The sequence below is a fragment of the Scyliorhinus canicula genome, chromosome 9 (genome assembly GCF_902713615.1).
Source record: "Scyliorhinus canicula chromosome 9, sScyCan1.1, whole genome shotgun sequence".
NCBI lineage: Eukaryota > Metazoa > Chordata > Chondrichthyes > Carcharhiniformes > Scyliorhinidae > Scyliorhinus > Scyliorhinus canicula.
In genome coordinates this window covers 80,114,501-80,135,282 of record NC_052154.1, presented here as the reverse complement: position 1 = coordinate 80,135,282, position 20,782 = coordinate 80,114,501, and the positions used below count along the sequence as shown (strand labels likewise).

Genomic DNA, 20,782 nt, shown 5'->3' with positions numbered 1-20,782 from the left:
CCAATGACTGGCAGTCTTAACCTACAGGTTTCTACAGTTAATTGTGATGTCCATCATGCATTGATGTAAATTGAGCTCCCATTCTATATTTTGACTATATCATGACTCAGGCCTGAGCATAGAAACCACCAGATAAAGATAGGTTGTCCACTGCTGGGAACAGAGAAAGGGCCTTCCAAGTTAAGTGGACAATCTTTCTTGTGCAACCCGGAGGAGCCATATTACTCCTCCAGGACCCATACCTGTTTATACCTGCCACCAGATTCCCCTGAAGCCCCTTCACCGTGATTTACCAATCCACTTGCTACCTGCACAGCCCCATCCTTTAAAAAAAATTAATTTACAGAATGTGGGCGACACTGTCTAGGCCAGCATTTATTGGCCATCGCTCGGGCCACTGGCCATTGCTGGTGGAGGGACTGACTGTGGAAGGGACAGCAATCAAGTGGGCTGCTTTCTCCTGGATGGTGTCGAGCTTCTTGATGTTGTTGGAGCTGCACTCATCCAGGCAAGTGGAGAGTATTCCATTACACTCCTCATTGTGCCTTGTCAATGGTGGACAGGCTTTGGGGGTCAGGAGTTGAGTTACTCGCCATACGATTCCTAACCTTTTTACTTGCCCCAGTAATCGGATCAATGGTAACCCCCCAGCATGTTAATTGTGGGTGATTCAGTGATGGTAATGCCATTGAATGTCAAGGGGCGATGGCTAGATCATCTCTTGCTGGAGATGGTCATTGCTTGGCACTTGTGCGGCCCAAATGTAACATCCCCCTTAAAATCATCCTCCTAGTTTTTGTTTTCCATCATGGAATATATAAATATTTAAAACAATCAATTTTAACAAAAGTCAGTAACTCTCACTTCAAATGAGGAAAGCTGTGTCCGGACCTACATCTTACAAACTGTCCCATCTTTATTGCATTAGGATGATGAACCTTTTCTATTAGGTTATCAGTTGATACTACAAGGCACTAAGCCACTGCTCCTCATGAAAGAAACATCTGCTTACCTGGCTGCAGAGATGTGATAGGACGGTGTCAGGGAGTGAACTGGTCAGACCTGAAAGCTGTCAACAAACAAACAGAAGAGAAATGAGTTCTACTGAACTTTTTCTGGTTTCCCTAAGAAAGATATTCCCCTATACTCACCCACAAAAATACTTACACTGTCCAAGCTAAAACTACGGATAATAATAATAATAATAATCTTTGTTAGTGTCACAAGTAGGCTGACATTAACACTGCAATGAAGTTACTGTGAAAGTCCTCTAGTTGCCACACTCCGGCGCCTGTTCAGGTACACAGAGGAGAATTCAGAATGTCCAATTCACCCAACAGCACGTCTTTCGAGACTTATGGGAGGAAACCGGAGCACCCAGAGGAAACCCACGCAGACACGGGAAGAACGTGCAGACTCCGCATAGACAGTAACCCAAGCCGGGAATCAAACCTGCGTCCCTGGAGCTGTGAAGCAACAGTGCTAACCACTGGCCTACCGTGCCGCCCGATAGACTTCAAATGTGAATCCCCACACCTCTATATTGACCACTTAATGATGTGTTAGGCAGGTTGGTTCGATGTGGACTGCACTCGATGCAGGGAAGTTAGAAACAGACGTCTAACACTGGAGAAGATCCAACACTGTTTGATTCAACTATAGAACTGCTATACATATTCAGCTTTGGGTCGACACTATACTGATCTGTCTGGTGACTTGTAGTAGCCTGACCAGACTTACGAGCTACCGCATGGTGTTTGCACTTGCTAGCTCATGGACTCTGACTGTCTCAGTAGCTGGGTCCCGAGAGAGCGGGAAACCTAGTGCCCTCTGGCTTTATAGTGGTAGTGTCCTGTCTGGTGATTGGCTGTACTGTGTTGTATGCTTGCTGGTCATCCTATGTGTCAATCACGGCGTGTCTGCATCTCATTATATACATGAGTGGATATTATGACATCTCCCCCTTTTTTCTTCTTAGTTAAATAAATACTGAGGTATGTATACGTATATATATATATATATATACAAACGATCGCCGCAGAGGTGGATCAGGAGCCGCCTGCACGTGGATAGGTGGGATTGCTGCCAGCGCGGTGGTCGCGTGGGCCAGCAGGATTGCTGGCAGATCGGTGGCCTCATGGCAGGGTATGGCCGGAGGAAGTATGATGGCCGGCGGAGCACTGTGGTCAGGTGGTGGGCGTGGAACCCTTCGCAATGCCCATCTGTTGTGCCGTAGCAGGGAGCCATCAGCCATGCGGACAAGGAAAGACCTTGGGGCAACTTGTTTGACAACAGCTGTGGCTGACCAGCCGCCCTCAGGCAACTGGACGCGAACATGATCGGCTGGAGCCAGCTCGGGTAGATCGTGGCATGAGCATCATATGTAGCCTTCTGTTGGGTCCAGGACTGCTGCATCTTTTGTAAACCGTGAGGTGGTTAAGGTCTGGAACACGGCTGGCTGGAACTGTGGTCCTCAGAGTGCGATTCATGAGCATCTGCGCTGAAGACAACCCAGTGGACAGTGAGGTTGCCCTGTATGCCAGCATTGCCAGGTTGCAGTCGGAGCCTGAGTCTGCAACTTTGCACAGCAATCGCTTGACAATATGGACCCCTTTCTCGGCCTTCCCATTTGATTGCGGGTAGTGGGGACTGGAGGTAACGGGACGGAAGTTGTAGGACTGTGCAAAATCAGACCATTCCTGGCTGTAAAAGCATGGACCGTTGTCGCTCATTACCGTGAGAGGTATCCTGTGCCTGGTGAACGTTTCTTTGCAGGCTTTGATGACCGCCTTCGACATGAGGTCGGACAGTTTCACCACTTCTGGGTAACTGGAGAAGTAGTCGACCAGGAGTACGTAGTCACTCACGCCCCTTGGTGTGGAAAAGGTCCACACCTACTTTGAACCACGGAGAGGTCACGATCTCGTGCTGTTGTAGTGTTTCCATGGGTTGAGCCGGTTGAAACTTCTGACAGGTGGGGCAGTTGAGGACCGTGTTGGCAATGTCCTGGTTAATGCCCGGCCAATAAACTGCCTCCCGAGCTCTGCGTTGGCATTTCTCGCCTCCAAGGTGACCCTCATGGAGTTGACCTAGCACCATAGCCTGCATGCTCTGAGGAATACCGATCCTGTCAAGTTTCAGAAGGATTCCCTCCACAACCGTCAGCTCGTCTTTCACGTTAAAGAATTGGGGACATTGTCCCTTCTGCCAGCCATGGGTAAGGTGCTGCATCACATGCTGCAGTAGAGGAGCCTTGGCCGTTTCCTCATGAATTTGGACCACCCGTTCGTCAGAGGCTGGGAGGTTGGTGGCACACAATTGCACTTGCGCTTCTATGTGGCACATGAAGTCACTTGTTCACACGGTGTGGTGATGGACCGGGATAGGGCATCTGCAATGATCAGCTCTTTGCCTGGCGTGTAGACAAGTTCGAAGTCATAGAGGCGAAGTCGAAGAAGAATTCGCTGTAACCGAGGTGTCATGTTATTTAAATCCTTCTGCATTATGTGGACTAGAGGCCTGTGGTCCGTTTCCACTGTGAATTTCAGCAGGCCGTAAACGTAGTCATGAAACTTGACTATTCCTGTCAGGAGACCCAGACACTCCTTTTCGATCTCGGCATACCGTTGCTCAGTGGGCATCATGGCCCTGGAGCCATATGCCACTAGAGCCCAGGACGAGGAGTCATCTCGCTGGATGAGCACCGCCCCAATGCCGTCCTGGCTTGCATCAGTTGATATCTTGGTTTCCTTGGTTGGGTCGAAGAACACTAGAACTGGGGCTGTGGTGAGCTTTGCCTTCAGCTCACGCATTTCCGCTTCATGTGTGGGCAGCCACTGGAATTCTGTTGACTTCTTGATGAGATGGCCCATGGTGTGGGATGCCATATTGGGAATGAATTTCCCGAGAAAGTTGACCATCCCGAGGAAGCAGAGGACCGCCTTCTTGTCCTCCGGGGTCTTCATGGTGTTGATCGCCAAGACCTTGTCGGCATCTGGCCACACACCCTGCTGCGAGATGTGGTCACCTAGAAACTTAATATCCAATTGACCAAATGAGCACTTGGCCCTGTTGAGCTGGAGACCATGTTCATGAATTCGCTGGAAGACCTGCTTGAGGCGAGCGATGTGTTCCTGGGGCGTTGTGGACCAGATAATCACGGCGTCCATCTATGCTTGCACCCCCTCGATGCCCTCCATCATCTGCTCCATGATGTGGTGAAACACTTCGGAGGCAGATATGATGCCGGAAGGCTTGCAGTTGTAGCAGTAGCGACTGAACAGGGTGTTGAACGTGCACAGCTTGCGACTGGACGCGTCCAGCTGTATTTGCCAAAAGCCCCAGGAGGCGTCCAGCTTAGTGAAGAATTTGGCATGAGCCATCTCACTGGTCAACTCTTCACGTTTCGGGATCGGGTAATGCTCCCGCATGATGTTGCGGTTTAGATCCTTAGGATCAATGCAAATGCGGAGCTGCCCTGGTGGCTTCTGTACGCAGACCATGGAGCTGACCCAGTCTGTGGGCTCTGTGGCCTTCGAGATGATGCCCTGGTCTTGGAGGTCCTGTAGTTGCTTTTTTAGACGATCCTTGAGGGGCGCCAGCACCCGCCGTGGTGCATGAATTACAGGGGTGGCGTTCGGCTTGAGCAGGATTTTATATCGGTACGGGAGCGTGCCCATTCCATCGAATACGCTGTGGTACTGCGGTATAATGTCGTCTATGTCGGCTTGCAAATTTCCATCGTCGCCGGTGACGATGACATGGTGTGGGAACTTTCAGCGCGAGCACCGAGGAGAGTCACCCTGTCAGGCCTGACGATTTCAAACCGTGATGTTGCCTTGATCGCCTTGTTGGATACCCCTAGTTGACACGAGCCACTGGCAGCTATAGCATTGCCATTGTAGTCAAGGAGCTGGCAGGCCAGTGGAAGAATGCTTGTTCGGGCCTGGGTGGTGTCGAGGTCGGATTGTGAGATGAGGTTCGCAGACGCGCCAGTGTCCAGTTTAAATCGGATGCGAGCCTTGTTAACTGTGAGGACAACACACCACTCGTCGTCTGGATCCACACTGAGGATCGAGAGGCGTTGCGCAGGTGTGGTGGAGGCCAGCTCATGTGTGGTTATGATGCCCACCCGGTATGGGGACTTGAGGCACTCAGCATCAGGGTCTGTTGGGCTGTCGGGATCGAAATCTCGCATGCCTTGCTGTATTGAGCGGACACTTCTGCGCCGCAGCTGGGATCGCTGGCTGCTAAGCGGTGGAGCAGATCTGCAAAGGGCTGCACAGTGGCCAAGCTTGCCACACTGGAGACATCGGCGTTCTTTTGCCGGACATTGACGCTTTAAGTGGGCGGAGCCACAATTCAGACACGTCATGACGCTGACGTCAGCGCGTTCCGTGCGCCATCGTGCATGCGCAGTGCGGTCGGTCGACGTACGCACCTGTGGAGTCGGGTTGTCGGTCTCATCGTCCACTCGGTCCTGGCGCACATGCGCAGGGATCCGGGAAAAGCGGGCGAAACGGCCATTCTCCTCGATGCTCAGGCCCTGCATCTGTGCGATAGCCTGCACCCTTTCCGCCTCATGGGAGGCCAGCTTTGCAGTTTCTGCCGCCCTGATGTGGGAGTAACGATTCTTGGCATGCTCATGCACAACGCACATCTCAACAGCGACAGAAAGGGTCAACTGTTTGATTTTAAGGAGCTGCTGCCGAAGGGAGTCGGAGTAGACCCCGAAAACGATCTGATCCCGGATCATGGAATCAGCCATTGAGTCATAGTTACATGACTGCGCTAGGATGCGGAGATGGGTCAAGAAGGAGTGAAAAGGTTCATCTTTACCCTGAAGCCTCTGCTGGAAGATGTACCGTTCAAACTTCTCATTCACCTCAATGTCGCAGTGGCTGTCGAACTTCAGCAGGACTGTTTTAAATTTCATTTTGTCTTCGCCGTCGACGAACGTAAGGGGGTTGTAGATATGGATATCGTGAATCCCCGCAGTGGAGAGAAATAGCGCGATCTTCCTGGCATCCGATGTTGCCTCGAGGTCGGAGGCCTCGATGTACAAGAGGAACCTTTGCTTGAGGATTTTCCAGTTGGCACCGAGGTTGCCGGAGATGCGGAGGAGGCTGGTTGTTTTCCATTTCGCTGGATGGCTGCGTGCTGGTCAATGCTGCTTCACTCGAGGTAGGTCCGTCAAGATCAGTATCACTCTGGTACCATGATGTGTTAGGCAGGTTGGTTCGATGTGGACTGCACTCGATGCAGGGAAGTTAGAAATAGATGTTTAACACTGGAGAAGATCCAACACTGTTTGATTCAACTATAGAACTGCTATACATATTCAGCTGTGGGTCGACAATATACTGATCTGACTGGTGACCTTGTAGTAACCTGACCAGACTTACTAGCTACCGCATGGTGTTTGCACTTGCTAGCTCGTGGACTCTGACTGTCTCAGTAGCTGGTCCCGAGAGAGCGGGAAACCTAGTGCCCTCTAGCTCTTGTCCTGTCTGGTGATTGGCTGCTCTGTGCTGTGTGCTTACTGGGCATCCTATGTGTCAATCACTGCCTGTCTGCACCTCATTATATACATGAGTGGATATTATGACACTTAAAAACAACCATTCAGACTGGTTGAGTGTGAAGGGACCCGCATAAAACCACCTGAACCCCTCGACTGGATTAACAATACTGAGTATAACATCAATGGGTATCCATTATTTCACATGTAAACTGTTAAACACTTCATTAGATTCAAGTCTGCAGCTCACTCCCATGTATATCCATTATTCTATACGTAAACCATCTGAAGTTCTTGTTTATATTTCAATTATTGAGAGAAATTAAGAATTCCCCTTCTTTCCTGTCCAACTCTGTCAATAACCAAGATGATGATTAGTAACAATACAAGTTGGTTGTGAACACTGACCTTTGTTGCTGCCCAGTCAATCCAGCCTTTTCCACAGGGGTCAATATTGAGGAGGACCATCCCCTCTACCATATCCGGGAAAATCAGCTGAAAGAATAGACAGCTAAGTGAATTCAGCGTCAGAGAGAAGCCAGCGCAGGAGGGAGAGGCCAGCGCATTACAGGGAGAGGCCAGCGCGTTACAGGTAGAGGCCAGCGCGTTACAGGTAGAGGCCAGTGCGACAGAGAGGCCAATGCGTGAGGGAGAAGCCAACGCGACAGAGAGGCCAGCGCGACAGAGAGAGGCCAGTGTGACAGGGAGACACGAGTATGATTGAATTAGTTGCGAGTGGGCTCAGAGCTCAAGAACTAAGAACAAAATTAGCAACAATACAAATGAATGAATTAATGTATTTACCAGAAATTCTTTTGCCTGTTGTTTAAAAAAGGGGTCCGTCCATTTAAAATAAATAAGGAGTTTTATACAAAACCATCTGTTACTAGTACTACGTAGCATGATTTCAACTGGTACATTACAGGGTAGAAGAATGGCTATATAATTCAGTAGGCTGACCTGCCATTCTTTAGATAAGAGATATAAAATATAATTTAAAATTCAAAATGTGAAAAAAATGCCCAGTCAGTCAGTATCTGTGTGAGAAAGCTTAATGGCTCAGCTGAGGAGGTTGACCCTCATCAGAACTCGAACACATAAGCAGAACAAACTGAAGAACCTGAACTCAACATGTGTTCAGTAAGAAGTCTTACAACACCAGGTTAAAGTCCAACAGGTTTGTTTCAAACACGAGCTTTCGGAGCACGGCTCCTTCTTCAGGTGAATTAGAAGGAAGAAGGAGCCGTGCTCCGAAAGCTCGTGTTTGAAACAAACCTGTTGGACTTTAACCTGGTGTTGTAAGACTTCTTACTGTGCTCACCCCAGTCCAACGCCGGCATCTCCACATCATGGCTCAACATGTGTTAACACAGGCCAGAACGGTTGGTAGTGTGTTGCTACAGGATAAACTGAGTTAATGGCGACTAATGGTGACTAATCCTGTTCTAACAGGGTGTCAGCCCCCCCATTAAGAAGTCTTACAACACCAGGTTAAAGTCCAACAGGTTTGTTTCAAACACGAGCTTTCGGAGCACGGCTCCTTCTTCAGGTGAATGGAAAGGCTTGTTCCAGAAATGTTTATATAGACACAGTCAGAGATGCCCCGGAATGCGAGCACCTGCAGGCAATCAAATCATCAAAGATGCAGAGAGAGAGGTAACTCCAGGTTAAAGAGGTGTGAATTGTCCCAAGCCAGTTCAGTCGGTAGGCCTCTGCAAGTCCAGGCTTGTTGGTGGGGGCCGAATGTAATGCGACATGAATCCCAGATCCCGGTTGAGTCCGCATTCATGCGTGCGGAACTTAGCTATAAGTATTTGCTCAGCAATTTTGTGTTGTCGCGTCTCCTGAAGGCCTCCTTGTAGAATGCTGACCCGGAGATCAGAGGCTGAAATGAAATCTTTGATGATTTGATTGCCTGCAGGTGCTCGCATTCCGGGGCATCTCTGACTGTGTCTATATAAACATTTCTGGAACAAGCCTTTCCATTCACCTGAAGAAGGAGCCGTGCTCCGAAAGCTCGTGTTTGAAACAAACCTGTTGGACTTTAACCTGGTGTTGTAAGACTTCTTACTGTGCTCACCCCAGTCCAACGCCGGCATCTCCACATCATAGCCCCCCCATTGATGAGTCTGTTGGTGAATATAGTGCCCTATGCTCAGCAGTATAAACCAGAAACGACACAGGCTCAGTCCTCAATTTCTCCCAAACTCATTAATTCTAATCAGAGCAGTGGTATTCAGTCTTTAACTAGCTGTGGAAGTTGTTCCACTCCTGTGGGAAGGAGTGGAACAAATAAAACAACAGTAATTTTGAAAATACCTGGAACCTGAAACACTTTCTGCAAAGCAATGCTTAGAAACTCACAGCAAATTTGGCGAGGATATAGGCTCCGGCTCCCACTCCGATTCCAACAACACTTTTAAATCTACATTGAAATAAGACAACACATTTATGTTGAAATAAGTCATGTGACAACTTAGTCTGGACAACTTAGTCTGCCCTATCCAAGATTTAATGTTAGATGACCAGGCCACCACCCAGCAAACACCAATACATTGGGGCTGCACACCATGTATCCAACCAAGTCTATGTACCATATATGTCTGTATTCAATCCAATGTGACCATGGTATAGAATAATAACCTTTATTATTGTCACAAGTAGGCTTGCATTAACACTGCAATGAAGTTACTGTGAAAATCCCCTAGTTGCCAAACTCTGGCGCCTGTTCGGGTACACAGAGGGAGAATTTAGAATGTCCAATTCATCTAACAAGCACGACTTTCAGGACTTGTAGGAGGAAACAGGAGCACCTGGAGGAAACCCACGCAGACACGGGGGAGAATGTGCAGACTCTGCAGAGACCATGACCCAAGCAGGGAGTCAAATCCGGTGCTGTGAAGCAACAGTGCTAAACTGTGCTACCATGGTGCCCAAGAAGAGGACCCAAACTAGACCTGTTCATCACAACATCCTCAACAAGTACCTTTGACAAGTGTAAACATTGTATCCTCTTCCCTTTGCTTCATCCCTCCCCTCTCCCTTCATTCCATCCAATTTCACCCCATCAACTTTCCCCTTATGCCACTCCTACCCATGGAAATGATTTAGGCCACTGTGGGTGGGAATTTTTGTTCTGGCGGCAATACCCACCACAATATGCATGTCCAAAAGTACCACTGTAAGCAGCAGAATTACAGTAGGAAGGGTGCCGAGGGGACGCAGCCTGGACCATGTTGGGACTGCATAAATCATTAATTAGGCCACAAGTGAACATTGTGTGCAGTTCTGGTGGCTTCATTACAGAAAGGGATGTAGTTGCACTGGAGCTGGTATAGAAATTTACGAGATTGTTGCCAGGACTAGAAAATTACAGCTACGAGGAAAGATTGGATAGATTTGGGTCGCTCTTCTTGGAACAGATGAGGCTGAGAGGAGATTTGATTGCGATAGGCAAATTGTGAGGGGCCTGGATGGAGCAGATAGAGTAGACAAATGAAGCGTTCATGGCATTCAACCTCTTCCTCCAGAACATTAATTCACTTGCGAATTTGATTTTCTCCCTTAGTCTACTGGTATTTTCTCCTAGCTTTGAGCAGCTCACCTTGTTCCACCCTTCTTGCTTTTCAGTTAAATCCTTGTTCGCTATCACCATCCAAGTATCATAAAAGTTTTCTCACTGAGAGACCTTCACTAATGTCCTCCTTAGGCCTCTGCCTTGAACAATTTCTCACTGTTGCGATTTCAACCTCCATTTCAAATTATGTTCAATCTCTTCTCAGTTCACTGTCACCCTATTCTCACTTAATCTCTCCATAAAAATTCCCTAATCAATATTCACAACTATTGACCTTGCGATGGCCTTGAAATTCCCATCATATAAATTAAATATGAGACCATCTTTGATCACGTCTTAGTATCACCCTGCATTCACAATCCCCTCCAGGCTTCCAACCCTGCTTCCTTCTGTGTCCACCCCTGGAAATAACTCTTTCCCAGTTCACTTTAAATAGTAATTTCAAGGTCCCACCTGTTTAGTGTTTGGCCATCACATTTCTGCAACTACCAATCAGCTCAACTACATCCATACCTCTACCTTCGATGCTCTGTCATGATTAAACCACTACTGTCTCTCATGTGGCCATTTCCCCCGTTTACAGCTCTCATCTCCAGTTCCTTAAGGTTGAGGAACACACACCTGATATGGCGGACAACTGATTTAGGCTATCACCTGTAGATCTGGTTGGCAACGTGAATTAACCACCAGGTCCTGCTCTACTGTGTTAAAACTGCTCACTATTCCAGGATCATAGAATCACAGAATCGCTACAGGGCAGAAGGATGCCATTCGGCCCACCTGGTCTGCATCGACCCTTTGAACAACCACACTACCTCGGCCCAATCCCTATTCCCGCAACCCTGCCCTTAGGGGCAATTTAGCATGGCCAATCCACCTAACCTGCACATCTTTGAACAGTGGGAGGAAACCAGAGCTCCTGGAGGAAACCCACGCAGACATGGGGAGAACGTGTAAACGCCACACAGTTACCCAAGGTTGGAATTCCTCAGTTCCCTGAACTTGCACCTTTCTCTAGTTTCTCTCCTATATTCCCTCATGACCTCACTAAATTAACCTCGTCAATGAGACCCACCTTCTCCCTCAATCCTATTTCCACTAAAATGGCAACCATGCAATTTCAATTCCTAGCTTTCATGTTAACTGATATTCTTAACAGTTCTCTGTCCTCAGATACTCTCCCATTCTCCAAATCAGCCATCATCATTATTCTCCTCAAAAAAACCTTTCACCTTCTGTCCTCGAAAATTACCGCCCAATCTCCATCTCTCTCAAAAGTCTACTGTTAATGTTGCTTCCCAAATCCATGTCCAACTTTCCTGGAACTCCTAGCCTGGTTTCATTCTCATCCATCCAGTGACAACCAGAGAATCACCTGCAATGGTTTATCTCCCCACTCCCACATCATTACCTCTGGTATCCCCTAAGAATCTATCTTGGACCTTATTCCAGTCGCCTTCTGCATGCTTCCCTTTGAGGGCATCATCAGAAAACACAGTATTAGTTCCCATGGCGACATTCAGCTCCACCTCACCACCACCTCTCTTGACTCCTCCATTCTCTCTAAACTTTCGGACTGATTGTCCAACATCCAGTATGGGATAAGCCATAGTCTTAAGCCCTCACTTCAAACTTCATTCTCTAGCTACTGACTCCCTACTTCTCTCCGGCATTGTCTAAGGTTGAATGAGACATTTGTACATTGGTGTCACATTTGTCCCAAGATGAGCTTCTGGCAACATATCTATGCCATCATGAAGACCATCTACTATCACCGTGGTAATGTAGCCTAACATCATCCCTGTCTCAGCTCATCTTCTGTGGAAGCTCTCTAGCCTTGCACACTCCCTATCTCTGTAATCTCCTCCACTCTTACAACCCTCTATGATATCTGCCTTTCTCTAATTCTCACCTCTTGTGCATTCCCAATTTTACTCAATCCCTCACTGGCAGATGTCCCTTAAGATACAAAGGCCCTAAAGCACTGGGATTCCTGCCATAAACTTCTCTGCCTCTCCCTTTTTCCATTAATGTGCTGCTTGAAATCTTGATCAAGCTTTTGGTCATCTACCTTAAGATTTCCTATGTGGGTCAGTGCTAAATTTTGTAATGTAGCATTGATGTCCAAATGTTTTGTGACATTTTACTACATTAAAGGTGCTATATAAATACTAGTTGGTGGTGGTGCTGGTGATATCATAGATTTATAGAATCCCTACAGTGCAGAAGGAGGCCATTTGACACCCTATGAAACAGCACCCTGCCTCAGCCCACTCCCCCAACCTATCCCCGTAACCCCACCTACCCTGCACCTCTCTGGACACCATGGGGCAACTTAGCACAACCAATCCACCTAACCTGCACATTTTTGGGCTGAATCCAAACCTTAGCCCGACCACTTCCAGTTTTTCAAGTGTTATGAGGGCGGGCAACCAAAATGCTCACAGGAGGCATGTAGCAATTTAAATATTATAATGAGGCAATGTGACTCCTATTTATCTACAATTTTAAAATTTAGAACCGGCTGGCTGAGTTTTATGGACTTTAGGAACTCCAGCAGCTAAAAGAAAGTGAGAACTGTTGTATCCAGGAGGTAAGATCTTTCCGTTTCCCTGCTAGATTCAGTTTACATCTTCGCCAACTTCCAACAATAGAAATGCCACCCATCCCCCCTCCCCCCAAACCAATCCCAATCTTCCCGCCTCCAGGCTCCTATCTGCCTCTATTATAGAACATAAAACATACAGTGCAGAAGGAGGCCATTCGGCCCAGTGAGTCTGCACCGACCCACTTAAGCCCTCACTTCCACCTTATCCCTGTAACCCAATAATCCCTCCTAACCTTTTTTGTCACTAAGGGCAATTTATCATGGCCAATCCATCTAACTTGCACATCTTTGGACTGTGGGAGGAAACCGGAGCTCCCAAAGGAAACCCACGCATACACGGGGAGAACGTGCAGACTCCGCACAGACAGTGACCCAGCTGGGAATCGAACCTGGAACCCTCGCGCTGTGAAGCTACAGTGCTGCCCCTATTGTTTGATCTCCCTCACCTAGGCCCTCATGATCTCCTCCAAAACCTGCTTTTCTGATGTTGCCTGGTAGTTCCATTTTCTGACAATCCCCGCTCAAGCCTTTCCTGGCTCTAAATTCCTATTTTCCCCACCCAATCCCACTCTTTCAGGTTCCTGACCTCAAACTAGACACACCCACTTAATCACCCACCACTTCCCACCATCTCCATATCCAGCCTGTGGTATTGATTAGATCCTGGATGCTTAGCAACATATAATGTTTATTCGAGACATTGGGTGCTTAGCTTATTGTGTTTATTAGGTGATAGTTAACATTGGACAACTCACCCAAAATGCTGAACTACGCTTGGCAACATGGCAGCCAGCTGGTCCATGGTCGGGAACTGGTACCTGAATAAAGGACCCAGCACACAAAAGCAGTTAGTGAGGGAGAGAACCATCATTATATCAAATGACATAAGAGGGTGCAGCTGGAGATAACATAATAAACAACAATGTAACACAAAGCTGACAGATGTTGAGAGACAAATAACAAAAGACAGGCGGCTGGATTCTCCGTTCCTGAGACTAAGTGTTGACGCCGGGGAAGGATCCGTGGACTTCCACGACAGCAAAACTAGCGCTCCACCAGGGCCAATACAGTGACTGTCAAGGGGATAGCACAGGCACCAGGTGGAACCCAATTGATTCCAATGAGAAGCGGTGACAGATTCATCAGATTTGCGATTGACACCCACCCAGGCTGACAAGCTACAACCGCAAATACACACTGCACTCACACACACACCGTTCCAGCTAACAAAATGACAGCCAGGAGAGGAGCACTACGCTTCACAGAAGCTGTGCTGGAAACCCTCCCAGATGCTGTGGAGGAGAAGTGGGCCACCCCGTACCCCAGCACAGGAAGGACGCTGCAAGCTGCCCGGGGACAGGTGGCAGAGGTGGTCAGCACCACCAGTAACACCATCCAGACCGGCCTGCAGAGCAGGAAAAAACACACAATCTCCTCAGGGCAGCCAAGGTGAGTAGGCAGCACTGTTGTCACTGCACCAATCCCCATCCCAAACACCCTTGACCCCCCCAACCCCTACCAGGAGGTCAGCCGAACCCCCACTCTGCACCACATGCTGGTACCCATACCTGCCACTACGGCCAGGTGGCCTGGCCACTGAGGCTACCAGCTACCCACCCCCTGGGCTACATACATCGGACTGTCTACCGCAGTCGTTACCTGTTCCCACCATCGCCACCGCCGGTATCTGAACCCGTCTCCCTGCACCAACCCGTACTTCTCTCCCAGCTCAGTAATCATCCCACAAGTAACAGGTCATTAATTTCCTTAATCCCCCTCTCATCCCATCTTTGAAACCTCACATCCATAATCCCGGGCTCGAACCCATGAATCCACTAATTGGATTCGGGAGGGGGGGGGGGGGGTGTTGGTGGGGTTGGGGGGTGGGGGGGTTGGGGGGGTTGGGGGGTGGGGGGGGTTGGGGGGGTTGGGGGGGTGGGTTGGGGGGGTGGTTGGGGGGGGGTGGGGGGGGGGGGGTTGGGGGGGGGGGGTTGGGGGGGAAGTTGTGGGTGGGCTGGGCTCCCCATCCTCCCCCCCCACACTCAGCATACCCACCATCGCCACCCCAAGGATCCAGTGGCACCAAAGATGGAATGACCAGCTCGCATGTAGGGATCATCCAGGTGGATGGTGGAAAATGGTACCATGGGCACGAGTCAGACATTGTCAAATGATGCAAAGTACCTGAACTCATCCCAGAACATGTTGTCATCAACCACCATCCCATGGACCAGACCCGCTGTTACTGCAAACCCAGGGCCCACACCCCCATAGTGTGGCAGGTAGGTATCACGGAAAGGGTTGCAGGCAGGGAGGGTGGCCGACAGGGGAGGAGTGGGGATGGGATGAGGTGTCCATACCCCTGGCCAATCACCAACCCCCTCCTTCCAACACCCCCAGTCTGCAAACCTGGAGGCATTGGTCTTGGCCTATGCCTGCCTGAGCCCCAAGTCATGTCCATCCTCTCCCTCCCCTGCATCCTCCTTGTCAGACGAGACCTGGTGTTCCTCCTCCTCCTCCTGCACATCGCCCCTCTGCTGCATGATGTTGTTGAGGACGCAGCAGGCTGCCATGATGCGGGCGGCCCTCTTAGTGTCATACTGGAGAGCCCCTCCAGAGGGGTCCAGGCACTTGAACCCCATCTTTAGGATGTCGAAGCACCCTTCGATAATGCCCCTGGTCGCTGCCTGGGCTTCATTGTAGTGGGTCTCCACGTCAGCCTCTGGACTTCGGATAGGCGTCATCAGCCACGATCACAGCGGGTAGCCCCATCACTCAGGAGCCAACTCCCCTAGGCCGGGAATCGCCGAGTGTGCCAGGATGAAGGTGCTGAGCACACGTTGTGCAGAGTACATGATGTGCAACTGATAGTCACATATTAGCTGCACGTTCATCGAATGGAACCCCTTTCGGTTTCTGTAGAGCAGCCTATCAACTGCAGGTGCTTGTAGGGTGACACGCTTCCCATCGATCACCCTTTGGACATGGGGCATGTCAGCGATGGCAGCGAACCCCGCTGCCCTGGCATCCTGGTGGGCTTGGTCCACATTGAAATGGATGTTATGTGCCAACTAGGCATATAGGGCCTCCGTGACGGCACAATGCACCTGTGCACCAAACTATGTGAGATTCCGGACAGTTTTTATATGAAAATAATATCTATCCAGGAGAACAATTTTTTTTTAGAAAATATTTCATTGAGGCATTTATAATTTTAACAATGTTAACCATCAAATTTCAACAAAAACAAAAAACAATTTAAAAAAATAATAATTTAGAGTACCCAATTCATTTTTTTCAAATTAAGAGACAATTTAACATGGCCAATCCACCTACCCTGCACATCTTTGGGGGTGAAACCCACACAAACATGGAGAATATGAAAATTCCACATGGACAGTGTCCCAGAGCTGGGATCGAACCTGGGACCTCGACGTCGTGAGGCAGCAGTGCTACCCACTGTGCCTTCATGCTGCCCCCCAGGAGAACAATGTTAGCAGATGCCATGGCAACACCATCATTTTTGAGTTCCCCTCCAAGTTACACATGATTTGTTTAAAAAATAGTTTTATTGAATTTTGAGCTGATGTGGATTGATACGACAGGTAAGTGGGACTCACCCTGAAGGGAACTGCGAGGCATTTGTCTGCTGGCCAGGAGCATCCACATGGCACACAACAAAGTGTTTGGTAATTTCCTGCATGTCCTCAAAGTTGAAGAATGTATTGAAGCAGAGTTTATCTGGAAGAAAAAGGAAGTCAGTGGTGGCTTTACTATTGGCAGTTCCAGAGGATGCCAGAAGATTGAGAGCAACACTTGGTCAGTAAAGCTGGACCAAAAGAAGAAAGACCAGTAAAATCAGTAAATCCATCCTTATTTTTATACTACTGCAGCTCTCACTGTACACAGAAAGTAGGCAGAACACCAAGAATGTATCCTTCCCACAACTGCATTCAATCCCAAAGTTCTCCAATATCTCAGTTGGTAACTCTTGTCTTGTGGCGCAGCGGTAGTGTCACTGCCTCTGAACCAAACACTCTGGGTTCAAGTTACAGAAACACAATGCAAAATAGGAGCGGGGTAGACCATTTGGTCCTACAAGCCTGCTCTCACATTCAATATTATTACGGCTGATCTTGGGCTTCAACTCCATTTCCCTACCCATTCTCCCTAAATCCCTTGATTCACTGAGTGACCAAAAACATGTCTACCTGGCCCTTAAATATTTTCAATGATGGAACATTTCAAGAATGACTAAAAAAAAAAACCCTTGGGCAGAGAATTCCAAACATTCACAACCACTTCGATTCCCGGCTGGGTCACTGTCTGTGCGGAGTCTGCACGTCCTCCCCGTGTGTGCGTGGGTTTCCTCCGGGTGCTCTGGTTTCCTCCCACAGTCCAAAGATGTGCGGGTTAGGTGGATTGGCCATGCTAAATTGCCCGTAGTGTCCTAAAAAGGTAAGGTTAAGGGGGGGGTTGTTGGGTTACGGGTATAGGGTGGATACGTGGGTTTGAGTAGGGTGATCATGGCTTGGCACAACATCGAGGGCCGAAGGGCCTGTTCTGTGCTGTACTGTTCTATGTTCTATGAAGTAATTTCTTCTCATCTCAGTGCAAAATGATTGACCCGTTGTCCTGAGTCTAAGTGGCTTTGTAAGTCTCCAAAATGGCAGGCAGGAAGCGCACAATTACATCTAACCAGAACATAGAACATACATAGAACAGAACAGGCCCATCGGCCCTCGATGTTGTGCCGAGCCTTGTCCGAAACCAAGATCTAGCTATCCCACTCCCTGTCATTCTAATCAAGTGGTTCCTCGCTTCCCAATCGTATGTATATAAATACAGAAGTTAATATGTCCTTCTTTGGCTCATTGTTAAAGTCTTATAATAGGGTATTTCACATATGACCCTATCATAGAAAATAGGATCATAAATAAGTAATTAAGCCCTTTGAGCATGTTTTGTTGTTCTGCTTGATCATGGCTCACTTAACTTAACTCCATTTACTCCCTTTGCTCCACATACCTTGACTATTCTGGGGAGGGGGGGGCAGGGGGCACTGCTGGGGCATGGGGGGCTGTGGGCCGGCGGCAGGGGGAGGCCGCAGGGGGGTCGGCGGCATGGAGGCAAGAGGGTCAGCAGGAGGGCCAGCGGCAGGCAGCTGGCTGGCAGGGGGGCCGGCAGCCGAGGGGAGGGTCATCAGTCGGGCGGCAGGGAAGATGGCCAGCAGGTGGGCTGGCAGCCGGGCGGCAGGAGCTGCTGGGTGGACCGCTGCTGGCGGCATGGGGGCTAGCAGCAGGGAGCTTTGCTACCTGACGGCTGGCAGCTGGGCACCAGGAGGGCCAATGGCACGGCGTCAGTGGCTGGTGGCAGAGGGTCAGTGGCCGGTGGCATGGAGTCAGCAGCCGGACAGCAGGGGGACCAGCAATAGGGGGACTGGCAGCCGGACGGCAGGGGGATGGGGGGGAAGCTGACAGTCGGGGCAGCTGGCGGGCAGCAGGAGGGCGGACTGTCTGGTGGGAGGAGGGAATCTGACTGCTGGGCAGCTGCGAGACTGGCTGCCAGGTGGCAGGGGACTGGCTGCCAGGTGGCAGGGGACTGGCTGCCTGGTGGATGGATAGGGGACTGGCTGCCTGGTGGATGGATGGGAGACTGGCTGCCAGGTGGCAGGGGACTGGCTGCCAGGTGGCAGGGGACTGGCTGACAGGTGGCAGGGGACTGGCTGACAGGTGGCAGGGGACTGGCTGCCAGGTGGCAGGGGACTGGCTGACAGGTGGCAGGGGACTAGCTGCCAGGTGGCAGGGGACTGGCTGCCTGGTGGATGGATGGGAGACTGGCTGCCTGGTGGATGGATGGGAGACTGGTGCGCAAACGGAAAGATGACAGAGGGAGGATTTTCTGCTCGAACTTCAAGAGGCATGATCAGCAGCAGGAGTGGGAAATCCCACCAGAATCGCAAAATGAGATTTATGCCAGCAGGATAATCTTTTCCGATTGTCGTTCCTCCCTCCCCCCCCCCCCCCCCCCAATGGCGTAACAGGAATTCCAACTTTCAACATTAGGGATCCCCTAATCGAATGCATTTAAAATCTAATTATCAGGCCTGTATGGCCGATGATTCCCCACTCATGTTGGCATGAGGGCACACAAACGTGAATCATGATCGGTCCCCCACGATGTGCATCTGGCAAGTAGTACCCACTGGAGCTGTGCAGGTGCATACAACCTCCGGGAGGTGGTGTAGAAAGGAGGTCATGCATTGTCCTCCGCACTGCCCGAGCAGTGGAAATATGTATGACCCTAAAAATGACAGTCATGCCTCACTTTGTAGCAATTTTGCCTCTGAGACTCGGTCCTGGGCTGGAGCACAAAAATGGTTGACATTCCAGTGCAATATGGAGGGAGGCTGCACAGTCATATTTGCCGTGTTTCAAACTAGACATTAAACTGAGGGCTCCTCTCCGTGTTTCAATTGATTCAAAAGATCCCATGGTACTAGTTTGAAAAGGAACAGAGGAGCTATCCCTGATCTCCTGTTTATCTCGTGACCAAAATCACAAAAAACAATGGGCGGGATCCTCCGACCCCGCGCCGGGTCGGAGAATCGGTAGGGGGCCGCGCGAATCGCGCCATGACGCGATTCTCCACAGAGCAGAGAATCGTGCCATTGGGGCCGGGATGATCGGCGCGGCCCCCCCGCGATTCTCCAGTCCGGAAAGGCCGAGCGCCCATTAAAAAAAACCCGAGTCCCATCGGTGCCGTTCTAACCTGCTCTGAGCCGACGGGACGTCGGTGTTGAGGGGTCGGGTGGCGGCCTTTGGGGAGGGGTGTCTGACCCCGCGGGGGTCTCCGATGTGGCCTGGCCCCCGGCCTCCTTTCTTCCGCACTGGCGCCTGTTCTCCTGCACCATGTTGGGTCGGGGCCAGGCGGACAAGGGAGACACCGCGCATGTGTGGAAATCGCACCGGTGGGACTGCGCATGCGCGGGTTCGTGCCGGATCCACTGCGCATGCGCACATCCACCGCCGGCCATTCCACGGCCGGATCAGCAGCTGAAGCGGCGTGAACCGCTCCAGTGCCCTGCTGGACCCTGGAGGGGCCAGAATTGCTGATCCTGGGGCCGTGTTGACGCCAACAAGAAACGCGACGACGTTTCCGACGGCGTCAACACTTAGGCTCAGGATCAGAGAATCCCGCCCAATTTTGCTGTTTGTAGGAGTTTGCCATGTGCAAATTGGTTGCTGGTTTTCCTATATTGCAGCAGTGACGATACTTAAAAAGTACTTCACTGACTTTATAATACTTCGACATCTCTGGTGCTTATGAAAAGCACAATATAAACGCAATACTTTTTTTGCTCCTGTGTGAATGGACCACATTGTCTTCCTCAGGCACAGTGCGTATCGCAGACCCAGAGATTGCCAGGTAATGCCAGAAACCAATATCACTTATTTTTTAAAAATAAATTTAGAGTACCCAATTATTATTTTCCAATTAAGGGGCAATTTAGCATGGCCAATCCACTACCCTGCACATCTTTTGGGTTGTGGGGGTGAGACTCACACAGGCACGGGGAAAATGTGCAAACTCCACACGGACAGTGACCCAGTGCTGGGATCAAACCTGGGACCTCGGCATTTAGGGCAGCAGTGCTGACTACTGCACCATTGTGTCGCCCTGCAATATCACTTATACTAGACATCAAGGTTGCATGCATCAGACACAGTCCATCCTATACTGGGTGTGAAGATCGTTTAGTATGTAGCCTGTTCCTCTGTGCCAGTGCATACTCGTCTTTGGATGTTTCTTCAACAGCACCTTCCAAACATGCAACATTTACCACATCAAACGATAGCAAGGGTGCATGTGAACACCACCACCTGCAAGGTTCCTGCCAAGTCACATATCAGTCTGACTTGGAAATATATCATTGTCAATTAGTTAAAACCATGGATCTCACTCCCTAACAACACAGTAGATGTACTTTCAGAACACCGACTGCAGCAGTTCATGAAGGGGTGATACATCACTATCTTCTTGAGGGCAATTAGGAATGGGTAATAAATGCTGACTT

At 49.7% G+C, this 20,782-nt stretch overlaps 1 protein-coding gene across 4 annotated transcripts in view; it reads right to left on the bottom strand.

The window, feature by feature from the left end:
* The window catches only part of ndrg4 (NDRG family member 4), a 259,801-nt gene that overhangs the window by 41,857 nt on the left and 197,162 nt on the right, over positions 1–20,782 (bottom strand). For all 4 annotated transcript variants that reach the window (XM_038807026.1, XM_038807025.1, XM_038807024.1 and 1 more), the window contains 5 exons: positions 16,326–16,446; positions 13,461–13,523; positions 8,885–8,945; positions 6,929–7,015; positions 1,013–1,069 (listed from right to left, as the gene is read on the bottom strand). In XM_038807026.1, the coding sequence (XP_038662954.1) occupies positions 1,013–1,069; positions 6,929–7,015; positions 8,885–8,945; positions 13,461–13,523; positions 16,326–16,446 (389 nt within the window). The remainder of the gene's footprint in view (positions 1–1,012; positions 1,070–6,928; positions 7,016–8,884; positions 8,946–13,460; positions 13,524–16,325; positions 16,447–20,782) is intronic.